Raw genomic sequence first — 17501 nt, 5'->3', positions numbered from 1 at the left:
TTAGGACGTGAAGTTGAGGGTCATTCACACAAGCTCCATTTGAGGGCTATTTAAAGTCACAGGAGGAACAATTAAATCAATAAATAGGTAGTTTATTAATCATATTAATAACAACGATGGGTCAAATACTCAGGGATTCAGCCAATCTGTTAAGTATGGATGAAAATGAAAGGAGGCCTTCCCCCCTCCCTCTCATAGGTTTTTATATCTAAATTATGTGAAAGTGATTCATACACACACCCATTATGAATCAGTATGGGAAATAATTTCAAGACCTTTCCTAGCTAGTGAAGAAAAGTGCAAGGTAAGCTCATTAATTCTTGGTGGTGATTACATCAGTTGACCATAGTAAGCAGAGAATGTCTGGTTCTGTTCTTACACCCCAAGTCAAAGTTCAAGAAAGCCAGCTAAGATTTCAACGTAAAAAGCGGGGAAGAGGGGGGAAAAAAGCAAATAAAAATAGACACACACAGTCTGTCTGCTCTGCCCCCACCTTTTCTTCCATTCCTCAGTGTGAGAGTGCCATGCAACACAGGTAGAAAGAATCCTAAGAGATGGAAGGAGAGGACAAGGCCAGAGCATCTCCTGGGTCCCCTGAAATCAGGTAGGGGCAAACATAGATGACCAACTCTATCAGAGTCACCCAGGTGAGCATGGCTAACGAACCATAGTATTCAAAACACAGCAGGCAGGGAGGAGGGAAAAACCCCTGGGAAGCTACCAGATGCTTCCACGCAAGTCAGTGCCATATACCTTCTCAGAGGTCCTAGTGAAACCACTACGCTCACCAGAGGCAACAGATTTTCTCCCCTCTCTATGCCACCACTTGAGGTGGTGTTCCAGACAAGAGTACACAGTTTTCAGGTTTCTGTTTTTGTTCTGAACCAAGGTTTAATTAAACTGCACGGCATCCAGAAGAAAGGAAGGTAGCAAAGAATCCAACCTGAGACCAGATTAGACATTGGAGGGGGGAGAGTGTCACTGCTAACTGGACGAGGGAGCACTGTAATTGGAATAGAACTCCAAAATAAATCATACAATAAATTATTTTTAAAAAAGAAAATAAACATCCACACACAAAGATGGACACACACACACACACGTGTCTTTTAATTCAGTGTTGGTTATGACTTTCACGCTGGTCACCGTGGGAAAGGACAAAGGTTAGACATGAGAAAAGAAGGCTTTGCCCCTCTGCCACCAGTGGCATGAGATTTAAGACAATTAGAGAGGAAACCCACTAAGCTGTTAGAAATAAGAGTAGAAAGAAGGAAACAGCAGTTATCAAGGAAGATTTTAATTGCTTCAAAGAGAGAGAGGAAGAAAGCAGAGAAATCTAACACAAGTAAAGGCACAATGACTGTGGAGTTGAATGGAACCAGATCCTTCCTTCAGTTAAACAGTTATCCTTCTTTTTGTATGTGTTTTGAAGGTGGCTGTAGTTTTGTTGCATTTTGCTTTTAAGAGATGAGTCTTGAAGGCAGACTTGTAACGCCTTCCATTCCCTAAATCAGGGTGGCTTACAGAAAGCCACCTTGACACATGGCCACGGACTGAGATTCAGTAGGGAAAGAAAGGCTACAACTGGAATGTGAAGAATTGGATTTGCAGTTTGACTGTAGGTTTGGTTTCCAGAAGGACAGACAGCTCAGTGTAGTGCCATCAAAGGGCCTCAGATGCCCTGTACTCCACCCCCAGAGCTTTGTAGAAGGGAAGGACCCTGGAGTCACATTTCTCCCCCACTCGCATAAGCACTCAGCCTACAGATTATTTCAAGTGATCAGGAGAATTAAAACACACCCCAACCCTGAGTTGCTCTGTAGCAAATCTATTTACAATTTTTTCTCACCTCTCCCTGGAGGTAAATCTGGGGTTCAAGTTGGGAAGCTGTGGGGGGAAGGGATGCCCCAGTGCAATAGCCAGTGGCTAGTCTCCTTGCGTTTGCCAGTCAGGAGTGCCGGGATGCATTTCTGGAGACAGCAGCCTCACATCCATCGGGTGGGGTGGCCCTGAGGGCCCTTAATGTGGGAGCCCAGGCAGTGAGGATGATGGGGCTCTGCAGCTGGAGGAAATCCCCACAACAGAAAAAAAACCACACCTGGAAATCAAAGTAATTCAATCCAGGTTTGGTGACCAAAGAAGAGGGAAGAGGGGCATCTAGATCATTTAAAAATCGGGAAGCCACTGTGCTGCTTGCCAGAAAGGGTGGAAAGAAACAATTAAGTTTTTCCACTAGAGAAAAACACCATAAACTCAAACCCGCACAAGGGCTTTTAACACAGCTTCCTGATGCTTAGTTGGGCAATGTCTCTTCCTTCTGGGAGGGAAAAAGGGGGTTAATGGGACTGGGCAGCAGTCTCAACATGAGACCACCCAATCTTCCACTAAAGAGACAACATTGCCACAAGCAGATAAAAAGAGCAGTTTAAAAGGTGAGAAGTTTAAGTGCTCTTGCAGCCAGCCCACCTTAAATCTATATTACAAGCTTTTTACAACATACAAAATAGATCAATAACTATGAGGATCCCATTCCCATTCTTCAATAGTAAATATACATGACAATAAATCTGTAATTAGCAGAAGGACCAAATAACGTATAAGGCAAAGACATTTAAATAGGTACTGTGCCATCAACATGCTCTCAAGAAAATCCCTCTGATTAGATCTAGGCCCAGGCCCTTTTTCGTGAGGCCAAGAAAATAAGAATACAATCAACACCCATGTGACACAGCCCAAATGCTGGGGAATATGAGGGGCAGCAGGTCACAGAGGAAGATTATCAGCCCCAATGAAAAGCTGGGGTTTGGCTTTCACTTGAGATACTTATTTTGATGCTCTATGTTTGAGTAAAGGAGGGGGAAAAAAAGATACACTTTGATAACATTGTACAAAAGGCATCAACTCCCATTTCAAAAACAAATGGGAAGACTTCACAGTCCAGTAACTGGTCAGCATCTCCCTGGAACTCTGCTGTAGGACTAACTCTTGTAACTCTCTCTTTTTCCCTCCACTATTGCCTCATCTCAGCTCTCCTGGTTTCAGGGTGGGGAGGATACTGCTGGGAGATAACTGCTAACAGATTTGAAAAATAAAAATGATAAAGAGAATGATTAGAAAAGGTTTGATGACCGATCTAACCATGGTGTGTCCCAAGAGCCAATGTAGCCCAGCGGATGGCAAAGTACAGCAGACCCCATACAAATAACCCGAGCTGAGAGCACTGGGCAGACTTGGGTTTCACTGGGCACCATGCACAGATCCTTAGCCTGTGATCCAACAGATTGGAGAGGTCCCTAAGGCAGTTTAAGCCTGTTGAAGTATCTGGTGAGAATTTTTAATCGGCTCTCCCCATCCATTTCAAGGAGCAGCCCTGGTTGCCCTGCTCTCACTCCAAGCTTTGAGCCGTCTCTGCCCTTTGGCAAGAGCTGTGGCAAACCAAACCATCCCACACGTGGAACCCAGAAGCCCCATCCTGCTGTTGGAGGATGGTGACGCCCCTGTCGCACCACCCAAGTTCAGCCCCTACCCAGATTGGGACCCGTTTCCTCTGTGCCCTTTAACCAGGACCTGGAAGACAAAGAAACATATTGCTGGCTGCCAAGGAAGAGCAACTGGACCGAAGCACACCTCACCAAAGTCTTCGTGCTTCTCGGCACAGAGGAATCTTTGTCCATCCCCATAAACTTCCTCGCCCTTCTCTATTTGGTTGGAGAACCCCTGCAGTCTTGGGAAGGCCAGGGTGGTGGAGAAAGGGAACAGAAAGAACCCGCTCAGCCAGATGGGCTGTGAATGTTGGAATAAGTAGGCCTGAAAGTCCTTTGAAGCCCACAGAGCTGATCCCTTCCATGAGGTGTTTCACCCTTCCCTTGTCATCCTGGAGCACCCATCAGGGGCTGAAGTTTCTGAGCAGCACTGAAAGGGCCAGTCAGAAAGGACTGAAGTGGTATCAAGGCCACGGCCTGTACCTTTCCATCTCTTACTGCAGGTTTTTGGAGTTTGTGAGTCTGTACTGAATGAAATAATGTGACTTTTCTCTTGAGGGAGTGGGCGGTGCAGAGAGGAAAAACATCCCTCAGCCTCAGCACCGGAGGAAATGGGCAGGGGGTCCCAGAGGACGCAAATGGTGCCTGGTCCCTTCACTGCACAGAAACTGACTAGCTCTAAAAGGACCCCCAGTTTATTTCACCCTCTCTTTTTATTAAATGTTTAGTTCAACTGATTAGTATTTAGTATTTGTAATAATATCCAACTCCTCCCTGGGGTGGTGGCATGGGGTGGGGTGAAAGCAAAATCAAAATACCCTTAAAAAGCAGAACCGTTTCTTTGCCCCTTCTTCAAACATGACCTTTAAAACAGATCACTTCTCTGCAAATTCCTTTCCTGTTTCACTAAAAATGCCCACCCCCCCCCAGAAGTCCTGGCCACGCCGGCCTCCTAAATGATGAAGTAGAATATACTCGCCAAGCTTCCCCCACAGTGGGTAGAAGGTAGGAGTACCGTTCTCCACCCTGCCCCAACAATGAGTTCATTCATCACAACAAGGCACCTTTCCCCGAGAGGAAAGCAGGAGACATGGGAGCTTCTTCCTCATCTGGCTCGCAGGGCTTGCAAGAGGAGGGTGCAGGCAGGGATTGAGACCCTACTGTCAGTGTAAAGAGTCCAATCACCAAGTCTAGAGACGAGATGCATAGATGGAGGTGAGTGGGGAGGACGCTTGGTGTCTAGAGGTGGGTTGCACTGGAGAAACACGTCAGGAGCTCTCATGCAGGTTTCAGGGGGACGGAAGGGACCATCTGAGCAGAGGAGAGGGTCCATCCTTTTCCTGAGGAACAGGACCAAGCCACGCTTCACCTGAGAATGGGTGGCAGAGGTGGGGCTCCACGGGCAGCTGAAAAACATAAAAGTGAAAACCATATATAGAAGGTCAATCACTAGACTCTGAATAACCCAAACATTCCTGTTTAAGCTGACCTTTACAATTTAAGGACTGGTTTTGTTGCCTCTTTGTTTTCTTAAGAAAATGCTAATGAGGAGAAGCAAATTTTAACCTAAGAAAAACACACCAACTCTACATTCTATGGAATTATGGAAAACTTTCCTGGCCGCTGTTCTCACCTCGGTTTGTTTTGCTGGGATATATTCTCTGAAAGTGTTTATATTCTTCGGGAGCAGGAAAGTCTTCTACTGGATGGAAAGAATACTTTGACTCAAAATCATCTGGGAAAAGAACAGAAAATTAATTCCTATTACCCTTCCTGGTGCTCCCACAGACTCTGTACCACTTCTGACCCTCCCCTTACTAATTTCCCGTGCATTCTGATGGACCATGAGGGGCCTGCCTGGCCCACTAAACCAAGGTTCCGGAGGCCAGCAAGAGCATCTTTCTAGGCATCTTGTATGCATAGAGGCTATGCTTAAAGGTTCTTTTCATTAAGAAATAAATCTTTGAATTGGTTCTTCAAATCTTTCCACCAAAAACCACTTATGAAAGGAGCCCAGCTGTTTGCATGGGAAGAGAAAGAAATACAGTTCTGTTTCAGTAACACAGTCATCTTAGAGACTGTCACCATGGGAAACCAAGTGAAATGAACCCACAGATTGGGAGACATTAACCTAAAATGGGAATTTCTGTCACCAGCCAGTGAGAGATCGGACAAGAAAATTCCCCTCTGGCCCAAATTACCCTCATTTAAGCTCTACAACACAGCTGGGAGAGCCCTCTCACGGCCCCCACTCCCACCTTCCACGGCCCCTCTCTCAGAAGGGTCTATGGGCGTGACTCAGTCACAGTCTAAAAACTCTGGTCCACCTACTATGGAACAGACTAGAGCAGGATGGAGAAGAGTCAACCATGAAACAATAGAGTGTTCAGGTTGAAAAGGACTGTACAGATCTTCCCTGGGCTCCTCAACAGACAGTCTGATGAAACCCTCTAGAAAACCTTTGCCCGGGACTCCATTCTAAACCTAATGAATTAGACTCTCCTAGGTGGGGCCTAAGACTCATTTATAACCTTGCAAAACTTAAATATCATACACTCCTGATCTCAACCTCCTCTTTTCACAGAGGAGGGAAGTGGGGCCCAGAGAAATGAAGTGACTTCCTCAGAGTAACACAGCTAGGTAGTGGCTTTGTAGTATTAGATTAATGTTGTGTACAGTGATGTGTTTTGTTTGTTTTCTAAAGGACTAGAAAGGCCCTCGTCTTCCTAGGAAGATACAGAATTCCTGTCTGAATAATCCTGAAGAGGGTAAAGTCTTTGACCTAAAAGGTAATCACAAATGATTCTTGGGAAGTAAGAGAGTGGCTTTGAAGTCATTAATACAACACCCACTGATTTTACTTCAATCTCTTCCAAAGCAATCAAGCCTAGAATTTGCAAAAGGAAAGGCATGTCAATGGAGGGGCCCCAAAGTCTGAGGGGAAGTTAGGAGAAGAACTGATGTGAAAAAAGGGTACCCAGTGACCAACAATTCCCATTCTAGAGTGGTCACTGGAATTAGTGAAATCACCACAGGAACTGTTGAGACTAAAACAGCTCGCTACTCACCCAAGAAAGATCTGACAGTGGTAATAGAATCTCTGTGGCCGTTCCTCAGGGGTGGTGGAGGAGGAGGGGGTGGCCCAGCTGGCGTCCTTGAGGGAGGAGGTGGGGGCTTTCCTCGGCTCAGGGGTTCTGACCCATGCATTCGGTATGGTGGTGGGGGAGGGGGAGCATCCCTGGCACCATTTCGGATCATGGGTGGCGGGGGTGGAGGAGCTGCAATGAAAATCCAAAGCAGTTAGGCTGCGATGCAGAGATGCATGAGGCGGGTGAGGGGGAGGTTTAACAGACACATGCCAAGTGCCTTGGTGCCTGCCTAAAGGGCCAGGCTCCGTACCATACTCACCCTCCTCTTGCCCCAATTTAAAAGCAGCAACATTCTATCAGATCCCAAAGTTCAGAATGAATGTGTGACCTTTTTCATTTCCTGCAACGGGTCAGCCAAGAACTCTGCCTATTCCTGTTCTTTTCCCTGCCTTTCCATGCCTTCCTCCACAATTCTAATTCAAGGCTTTCTCATATTTAGCCTGTTCTACTGCAAAGTTTCCCAAATGTCCTCCTTGCTTCTCGTCTCTTATCATGCCAATCCATTCTGCACACCAACTCATTAATCTCCCCAAATACTTGCTCAAGTTTTTCCAAGGGCTTTGCGTTTCCTACATCATCATGTTTCAAATCCTTAGCTTCAACCCCAGCTGGGCCGCATCCCATTATCTTCCTTTCTTACACAGTAACTTACCACGGCAGGCAGCCTGATCTCACCATCTCCTCCTCCTTGCTTGATTCCTACGGCTGGGATGGGTACCCGTCTTCCACACTCACACTGTTGCCTCTACCTCTCTATTACACTACTATATTGTATTCTAGTTGTTCACTTTACGTGCCTCTTCCACAGGGCACTAAGTCAGAGCAGTGTCAATTCATCTGAGTTCCCAAGCTCAGCCAAATGTACAGCACACAGGTAAGTGGGCAATCAACATTTGCTGACTAAACCAAACCACATACACTCTGCTCTTGTGACTGGCCCAAAGCACTCATAAATGCCATCCCTCTCCCCTTACAACCAAACCCTAACTCTTCTTTAAGGTTCAACTCAAGCCCTATTCTTCTACAGGCTTTCCCAAAGCAATGCACTCTATTCTAATCTTTAAAAAAATTTTTAATGTATTATTTATTTTTGAGAGAGAGACAGACAGCTTGAGCAGGGGAGGGTCAGAGAGAGAGAGGGAGACACAGAATCTGAAGACAGGCTCCAGGCTCTGAGCGAGCTGTCAGCACATAGCCCGACACGAGGCTCAAACCCACAAGCCATGAGATCGTGACCTGAGCCGAAGCCGGATGCTCAACCAACTGAGCCACCCAGGCGCCCCTCTCATCCCCTCCTTCTTTGTTCTCCCACGGCACATAGAGGCTCTTTTTGTAGCACTTAGTAGTACAGACTAAAATCAGTGATTCTCAAAATATGTTTAGTAGGTTCATCTACAGAAGTTATATATCTCCTATGATAGTCTCGTTGCTCAAAAAATTGGGAACATCTCTTTGGGAATTGCCTCCAAACCCAGTTTCTAATCAGACAGATCCATAATTATTATATGATGTAAAAATCTCACTTCTGAAATTGTACCACCACCGACAAAAATATTCATACCTACGTCTTTCCAAAATTCAAATTCACTCTTAAAAGACAAAAATGTGCCACTAAGTAGAACATAAAAAACACGGCTGAAGACATGGCAACATCACTGGAATAGGTTCTAAGGTGTTTATGTTATATTATTCTACTCTGCATTAACTAACAAAAATAGCAGCTAGTACTTTTTTGGTTTCTGTTATATTCCAGGCACTGTTCTGAGCACTTTATATATATTTTAAATCTTTAAAAACTCTTCAGTCACTCCTGCAAATTATGTGGTATTATCCCCATTTCACAGACGAGGAAACTGGGACTCAGGTTATTGGTCTGAGGCCATAGATCTATCAGACTTAGCACACATCTGCTCTTCCCCCTGCGCCCACCCTGCTTTTCATAACTACCACCAAGTACTATACAGTTTATCTTCCCCTGAAATTTGTAACCCACTGAGATAGAAGCATGTCTTCTGGCACCAATGCCACATCCAATAAAATAGCTGTTACCTAAATACATGACTTAACAGACAACACTGGTTTAGTGAAAAAAAGCGTATCTTCTTCCCCCACCCCTTTTCTTAAGTAAACTCTACGCCCAGTGTGGGGCTTCAAATGACCCTTAGATCGAGAGTCGTGAGCCAGCCAAGTGCCCCAAGAGTGTTTTATCTTCTTAATCCTCCTGAATTACAGAATTTCCGTAGAATGACCACAGTTAAGCATAAACCAGTAACAGGATGATGTATGCAAACAAAGGGTCCGGCACTGTAGGGCCAGTAAACGCTGGTTTTCACTCCCCCTAAGTAATATACACTCTGAATGTCTCCCTCACTGTTTTTAGGGTTTAAGTATTGACAGGAGCTATTAGAGGCAATAATTAAAGAGAAATCTCCTTAACACCACCTAGCACATCTTGGCACCTTATTTGCATTCCAAATCTGCCCAAACCAAACCTCTTGCAGGCCACACTCAAAATATTTCTCTAAAACCCAGATTTCTCAGGGCCCTAAGAGTCTGTATGTACTCTAGGGCAGTACCAGCGAGTAGAAGACAGGCAGCATCAGCCAGGTGCAAAAGGACTCCAGCTAGACACGGGGCAGGTGGCAGTGATTACGGCCACACCAGACTGGCCAAACAGAGCAGGACCAAGAGCAGCCTGCTTGCTCCTTCAGCACCCTCCCTCAGGGACAGTCATCCCAACCAGGCTCTGCCATCTCCTTTTTTTTTTTTTTATAGTTTATAGTCAAATTGGTTTCCATAAAACACCCAGTGCTCTTCCCCACAAGTGCCCTCCTCCATGACCATCACCTCCCCTCCCTCCTTCCCCTCCCCCTTCAGCCCTTGGTTAGTTTTCAGGATTCAAGAGTCTCTTATGATTTGCGTCCCTCTCTCTCCCCAACTCTCTTTCCCCCTTCCCTTCACTATGGTCCTATGTTAGGTTTCTCCTCTTAGACCTAGGAGTGAAAACATAGGGTTTCTGTCCTTCTCTGCCTGATTTATTTCGCTTAGCATGACTCCCTCTAGGTCTATCCACTTTGCTACACATGGCCATATTTCATTCTTTCTCATTGCCATGTAGTACTCCATTGTGTATATATACCACATCTTCTTGATCCATTCATCAGCTGATGGACATTTAGGCTCTTTCCATGATTTGGCTCTTGTAGAAAGAAAGTGCCGCTATGCACATTGGGGTATATGTGCTCCTATGCATCAGCACTTCTGTATCCCAGGTTCTGCCATCTCCAATCAGTTTTTGGGCTCTTTGTCACATCCAGTTTAAGACCATTTCAAGTGACAGAGCTGAGACCCCTAAGGAAGAAGTAGTTTGTAAAAGAAACACTGGGGTGGGAGGTCACCTTTTGTAGACCAAGATAAATCTAATTTTGAGCAAAGCATGAGAGGATTGATTCTTAAAAGAAAAAAATCCCTTAAAAGTAGTGTTTTACTCTGCAAAGAAAAAAATCAGAAACTCTATGGACCAAAATGTGGGAATTTTTGTTTTCTGAACAACCTGGGAAGACAAAAGACTCTATGCTTCTTCAAATGTAAATAATTCATATAGAAAAGAAACGACATTATCATGTAATACTGTCATAACATGATTAACAGGGATAAATCCACGAACTACCCGGAAATCCTTGCAGAAAACCACTTACAGTCATCAGCATACTGCTGTTTACAAAGCACTTTCATACATACTTTTATTTACAACTACCTCTGAAGGTACTGTGAACACAAGAGGAAACAAACCCAGAGCATCAGAGCAATCTGCCCAATGTCACACAACAAAGAGAGCCAATACTGACATGATCTCTGATTAAGATATCTCAATTTTTTCGCAGTGTTATCACTCTAAGAACTGCTACTCTGGTTACTGACATGCAGAAGAATGAAACTGGACCGCCTTCTTATACCACACACAAAAATAAATTCAAAATGGATGAAAGGCCTAAATGTGAGACAGGAAACCATCAAAATCCTAGAAGAGAATACAGGCAGCAACCTCTTTGACCTTGGCCAGAGCAACTTTTTCCTAGACAAGTTGTCGGAGACAAGGTAAACAAGAAGCAAAAATGAACTACTGGGACCTCATCAAGATAAAAAGCTTCTGCACAGAGAAGGAAACAATCAACAAAACTAACAGGCAGCCTATGGAATGAGAGAAGATATTTACAAATGGCATATCTGATCGGGGTTAGTATCCAAAATCTATAATGAACTTAACAAACTCAACACCCAAAAAACAATCCAGTTAAGATACAGGCAGAAGACATGAATAGACATTTTTCCAAAGACATCCAGATGGCTGACAGACACATGAAAAGACAGTCAACATCACTCATCATCAGGGAAATACAAATCAAAAACACAATGATACCATCTCACACCTGTCAGAATGGCCAAAATTAACACCACAGGAAACAACAGATTGTTGGCACGGATGCAGAGAAAGGGAAACCCTCTTACACTATTGGTGGCAATGGAAATTGGTGCAGCCACTCTGAAAAACAGTGTGGAGGTTCCTCAAAAAGTTAAAAATTGAACTACCCTTTGATCTAATAATCACAATACTGGGTATTTACCCAAAAAATACAAATTCAAAGAGGAATTTACAGCAGTATTATTTACAACAGCCAAGATATGGAAGCAGCCCAAGTGTCCATCAGCGGATGGATAGAGATGAAGTGTAGACACACACACACACACACACACACACACACACACACACACACACACAGGAATATTACTCAGCCATCAAAAGGAACGAAATCTTGACATTTGCAACAACATGGATGGAGCTAGTGTGTATTATGTTAAATCAAATTAAGTCATTCAGAGAAAGACAAAATACCATATGATTTCACTCACGTGTGGAATTTAGGAAACAACACAGATGAACATATGAGGGAAGCAAACCATAAGAGGCTTTTTATTTTTTTTATTTAAAGAAATTTTTAGATGTTTATTTATTTTTGAGACAGAGAAAGAGCATGAGCTGGGGAGGACAAAAAAAGAAGGAGACACATAATCTGAATTGGGCTCCAGGCTCTGACTGTCTGCACAGAGCCCAATACAGGGCTCAAACCCACAAAATGAGACACAAAATGAGATGTTATATGTAAGTGACTAACCACTAAATTCTACTCCTGAAACCAACATTATACTACCTATTAACTAACCTGAATTTATTTAATTTATGTATTGAGGGGGTCAAAAGTGACCAAGGGGCAGAGAGAAAGGGCAGAGAGAAAGGGAGAGGATCCCACGAGGGGGAGAGAGAGAAGGGTAGAGGGAGAGAAGTAGGGCTCACCTCAAGTGGGGCTCAAGCTCACTCAGAGCAGGGCTCAAACTTATAAACCATGAGATGATGACCTGAGCCAACTGAGCCACCCAGGCACCCCTGTTTATTTTTATATAAAAGTTTTTTTTTTAATATTTATTTTTGAGAGAGGAGAGAATGTGCGAGAGTGAGCAGGGGAGGGACAGAGAAAGAAGGAAACACCGAATCCAAAGCAGGCTCCAGACTCTGAGCTGTCAGCACAGAGTCTGACGCGGGGCTCGAACCCATGAACTGCGAGCTCATGACCAGAGCCAAAGTTGGACGCTCAACCAACTGAGCCACCCAGGTGCTCCTAGGACTAACTGTTTAAAAGCTCAAAAGCCAGGGCACCTGGGTGGCTCAGTCAGTTGAGTGTCCAACTTTTGATTTCGGCTCAGGTCATACCAGGGTGGTGAGATCGAGCCCCAAGTTGGGCTCTATGATGAAGTGGAGTCTTCTTAAGATTCTCTTTCTCCCCTGCCCTCTCCCTGGCTTATGGGCATGTGCTCTCTCTAAAAAAAATAAAATAAAATAAAAGCTCAAAAGCCGTTTGTGGAGGGTGTGGCTCAAAGTCCAATGATACAAGAGGATACGGGAACCAAAATTCCTGGGTCTAGAAAGGCCCCAGAGAGCTTCATGATCTCCCTCACTCTACTTTCAGTCATGCTATTTTGTAAAAAGATTACACAACCTCTTCTACCGTTTCTAGAACTCCTTAATCTCCTGCTCACCCAGTTTAGGCCCATGGTCCACTGTTACAATTGGTCCCTGACCTAATCCCTTAGCTTCCTCGCCCCACTCTCTCCCCTGGTGTCACACATGCCTAAAAAAGCCAACCCCGATGAAATGCCATGCTGCTCCACTCAGCACCTGCCAGTGCACAGGTGAACACACGTTGTGCTAATCTCACTTTGGGTGTACGGCTCCTAATCTTGAGCGGGCCTTTCATGCTGCTGGTTATCCCAGCACACTTCACTGCCCCACACTCCTAGACAACCACTCAGGCCCTTTCTCTCTTTCCCTCCCCTCATTCACAGCAGATGTCCTTGCTTTCCATTTCACCAACAAGAAACCAGAAGAAACTACACATGCTCCTATCACTACACCCACCTACCCACTTGTTTCTACGCCTATGCATTCTGCCTTCCTTCCAGTGACCACAGAAGAACAGTGTTCTTATCTAAGGCCAATCCCTTACCTATGGATCAGAGCCACTCCTTGCAGCCTTCTCCAGGACATTACTGAAGCAACTTCCCCCCTTCCTACTGCATAATGGGGAGGAAGGGTCTGAACCTTCACTCTCACGTCCTCCTCCTGCAACCATTTATCTCCACCCCCACTCCCCCTGTAAGCAAACGGAGAGGTCTACATTGCTGTCTCCAACTCCTCCCCTCCTATTCCTGAGTTCCCAAACACATTCCAGTTAGACTTTCACCCTCAGCCTCCACTGTTCCACCGAAACTGCACCAAAGGGGATCGTGTCGTTTGTGGGTCCCTCCGATGGCTGCATGTTGCTAACACCAATGTCATTCTGTTTTCAGCCCCAGACACAGCGGATCACCCCATCCTGGCATCCTTGCAGCATTCTCTTGGTTTTCTGTTTTCCTCACTAGAGGCTCTTTCTCAGCTCCTCTGCTTGCTACTATACATCGCTGTGACCTGTAATATAGGAGGGCCCCAGGCCTCAAGCCTCAACCTCTTCTCTATCTAGACTGGCTCCCCTCGTGAATTCACCCAACATGTGGTTTACAACATCATTCAAATTTCTCTAGCCCAGATCCTTCCCCTCAACTTCAAACTCTGACGGACATCCAAGAGAGAATAATGAATTGGTGTTTGGCTAACAGACATCTCAAACTTGACTTGTCCAAAAGCTAACACCTGTCTTCTTCCCCCAAACCTACGGTGATCCTATCTGCCCAGTCTATTGCCACAGCCTCCTAAGAGGTCTCCTTTGCCACCTTTGTCCTCCTGCAGTCCGTTTTCAACACTAAAGCTAAAGCAACAGGGTGCTTTGGTAGCTCAGAGGGTTAAGCATACTGACTCTTGACTTTAGCTCAGGTCATGACTTCACAGTTTGTGGTTTGAGCCCCACATCAGGCTCTGTGCTGACAGTGCAAAGCCTACTTGGGATTCTGTCTCCTCTCTGCCACTCCCCCTCACTTTCTCTCCGTCTTTCTCAAAAAACAACAACAAAAAGAAAAAAAACAAGCTTTTAAAAAATGTTAATAAAAAATGATTAGAAGCTGAAGCAATGCTTCTCCTTTGTTCCAGTGGCTCCAGTGGCTCTGCAGTCGTGACAAAGCCCTACAGTGTTCTTGAGGAAATCGAGCTTCCTGATCTCCATGTCCTGTGGCGCGCACTTCCCCTCACTCATTCCAGTCCTGCCACAGTGGCCTCCCTGCTGTCCCCAGTCTCAGGTCCTTTGCATTTGCTGTTCCCAATGCTTCTAAGAGTTAACTCTCCCAGATAACTCCTTAGCTTACTCTCTTCAGATCTTTGCCAGACTGTCACTTCATACTCGCGCCCCACCCCTGCAATAAAAATATCACCAGTAGATTCTATTCCCCTCCTTCTCTGCTTTGTACTTCCCTAATTTTTTTTTTTTTTTACTAATTTATTTGCTTGACTGTCCAGAGAACAGGAATCTTCTGTCTTTTCTACTGATTGCTGTTTCCGTAACAACAGAGTCTGACACATAAAAAGGCACTCAGTAAATGTGTTGAATGAGTAAGTAAATTCTTTTTTTCTTCAATTGCTGAAGGAGAACTTTGGAGAAAAGGGTGAGAAGATACATTCAATTCTCCATCTGATAGGAAAAAAAAGGTGCTTCCAGGCACTTACCTGCTCCCCGACTGGGAGGGTCCCGGGCTGGAGGAGGTGGCCTATTGCTCTGTAGTGAGGGAGAAGCTGAGGTGGGTGGAGGCGGCGCTAGGCCTCTGACAGGCCCCGGTGTCTTCCTATGCAAAGAATTGTGTCTCTGTGGCAGCTCAGGGGCTGACTCATTAGTGGGACTGGAGGGTCCATTGGGGACCCCAGGAGGCTGGCGGTAAGGCGGAGGAGGAGGAGCCAGAGACTGGCCACTTGGTCCCGTTCTGATATTCACAGGGGAAGGAGGTGGTTTGACTGAGGGCGGAGCAGGAGGTCCCTCTCGACCAGGGTGCAGCCTCTGTCCAGGTGTGGGCGGCAAGGGTTTCTCTCTGTTGTAGGCTGGGGCTTTGTTGCTGTGCATAGGCAGAGGTGTGGGGGGAGCGTTGGCACGCCGCCCTGGGGGTGGCGGAGGAGGGGCTGAGCTGCTGTGCTTCATGCCTGTACTGCTGGTGGTATTAGGCCGAGAGAGGTCCGGTAACGAAGGTCTCTGCATCCGGGGCAGTTCTGGGAGCGAGGCTCGGCTGCTGTCTGTATCGTCTTGAGGGCGCCCGCTGACTGTAGACACCGGTGGCCTGGGGGCAGCAGCTCGAGAACTGGGGACTTGTAGGGCTGGCTTACCAGCTAGGTTCTCTACAAATACAACACACATACGTATCGGTCAGTATATCCTTTACCCAGCCTCCTCAGTGTAACTTGCATGGCAGCAGGGTAAATGCCCATATAGTTTTGGGTTTTAATCTGGCTTCAGGCTCAGGGCCCAAACAAATACTGCTGATACAAACTGAACACATTTAATCCCTCCGCTTTGGCTGTATTCTACTCTGTAACCCCTCCCCTGCTCCCACTTCTCCTTCCTCCCACCTCTACCACACGCCCCACACGCCTTAACTGCAGATGACCCACTTGGGACCAGTTAGAATTACTGCACTTGGGAAATCTCCTAAGAAAGCACTGGTCAGATACCTGAACCATCCTTGGCTCCCACAGGTCGGAGCTTCGGCACTCCCCCTTGGAAGAGACCTCCCTTGGGCTGCAGGGCACCTGCTCCAGAGCCATAACCACCACTGCTTCCTTTGGGTTCTGGAAAGCACACCGTTAGAGTTCTCACTTCACATGCTCCAAGCTGGTGACTGAGTCAATCCTGAGGAGAAACCCTCCTCTATTTGGGCTTTAATTTGCAAATAAACCAATCTTGCTTTTGCCTTTGCATTAAAAAAAAAAAGAAAAAAAAAACCTAGGCCGCTCAGATCCACAGCTTCATATGGAGATAAAACTCTTCACTGTGATGAAAGATAAAGAACAAAAGGAAAAAGGAGCCAAACTTCCCTTATTTAGGAAAGGCAGAGGGAAAATCAGGATAAAGATAGGCTCAGCCGAGTATCCTTCCAAGTCCCAGATGGTAAGGGGGCCAATGACTCAGGGACCCAGGTGTGAACAACTCTCCAGAGCCTATCTGAATGGACACCTGTGACAATTACAGAATTATAGCTGGCTTCAGCTTAGTGGTTTTTAGTAATACGATGGTCTCCTCAGAGAAGAGCCAAGCACTAGTTACAGTAGAAGAAGAGAATTTTACCCCAGAGAACGCTTCCCAAAGGTCAAAAAAAGAAATTCTAAGGTATTCAAATGACCAGATGTAAAGCCGGCCAAAGAACATTCAAAGAAAACTCAAAGGACAAAACTTTCCCACTCAAGACCCAACAAGAAAAATGACAGGTCGGCCAAGTCTCCAAGTTGATCCCGGGACCCTCCTGGCTCACTAGGAAATGAAGCTTAGACTCACTCTCAAGGATGGGAGCACTCCGATCGTTAATGTTGGTCACCTTCTTCAGCTTGGTCCCTTTGCAGATATCCTGTAGGAGGGCACCTCGACCCCGCTGCTCATCTCTACTCAGCTTGGGCGGCTCTGTGTTTGCCTGGAGGAAGAGGGGGAAATAGAACTATTCATTCTAAATAGTTCCCTTCACTACAGGTTAGGACAAATAAATACCGTAAGCCAAAATGGATTTCATTAATGCCCCTCTAACCTAATCAGACCCTGCGCGAAGTATCAGTACCAAAGTACGTTCTCATTCTTCTTAGTCCTTTTCCTGTTGTGCCTTCTGTGAAGAAGGGTGTGATCTCCATCCTATTCAGAAGCTTCAGGAAGGAGGCCTACACTAATACTGACTGAGTACCTGTGTGCTGGGCTTGTGGGTCAGACACTTTACATGTACCAAGGCAAACGCTGACTGAGTCCCTACTATGCCTCAAGTTAAGCATGTTACTTCTGTTATCTCATTTAAATCTTGAAATATTTTTATGAAGTAGGTATTTTTATCACTACCCATTTGGAAAGTGTGAATATTTGAATAGTTCCCTGAGGCCATGTACCCAGCACATAGTAAAGCAAGGATCCAAACCCAGACAGTGACTCTAAAATGCCTATCTTATTTCAACTAACAGACCTTATTGCTTCCCTATGACTTTATCTTCTTTTTTTCTATTACTTTATCTTCTAAACAATGTTATAAAATAGACCATATTATTCCTATTCTAAAATTGAGGAAGTGAAGGTTTAGAAAAGGTACTGTTACATGGTTAGTAACTGCAGACCTGGTCTGATTGTGTAAAGCCCATGTCTTTCCCGCTTTCCCT

General features: G+C 45.5%; 1 protein-coding gene across 11 annotated transcripts in view; it reads right to left on the bottom strand.

Annotated features, from left to right (window-relative positions):
* Positions 1-71: 71 nt before the first annotated feature.
* The window catches only part of WIPF2 (WAS/WASL interacting protein family member 2), a 49808-nt gene continuing 32378 nt past the window's right edge, over positions 72-17501 (bottom strand). For 10 of the 11 annotated variants that reach the window (XM_029929309.1, XM_029929308.1, XM_029929305.1 and 7 more), the window contains 6 exons: positions 16648-16780; positions 15828-15944; positions 14838-15494; positions 6551-6760; positions 5116-5217; positions 72-4888 (listed from right to left, as the gene is read on the bottom strand). In XM_029929309.1, coding sequence (XP_029785169.1) covers positions 4848-4888; positions 5116-5217; positions 6551-6760; positions 14838-15494; positions 15828-15944; positions 16648-16780 — 1260 coding nt within the window. In that variant the 3' untranslated portion in view covers positions 72-4847. The remainder of the gene's footprint in view (positions 4889-5115; positions 5218-6550; positions 6761-14837; positions 15495-15827; positions 15945-16647; positions 16781-17501) is intronic. The other variant, XM_029929314.1, reaches the window with a different exon arrangement.

This window comes from Suricata suricatta, chromosome 17 (assembly GCF_006229205.1).
Source record: "Suricata suricatta isolate VVHF042 chromosome 17, meerkat_22Aug2017_6uvM2_HiC, whole genome shotgun sequence".
In the NCBI taxonomy this organism is placed as follows: Eukaryota; Metazoa; Chordata; class Mammalia; order Carnivora; family Herpestidae; genus Suricata; species Suricata suricatta.
This window is presented reverse-complemented; position numbering and strand designations above follow the sequence as displayed.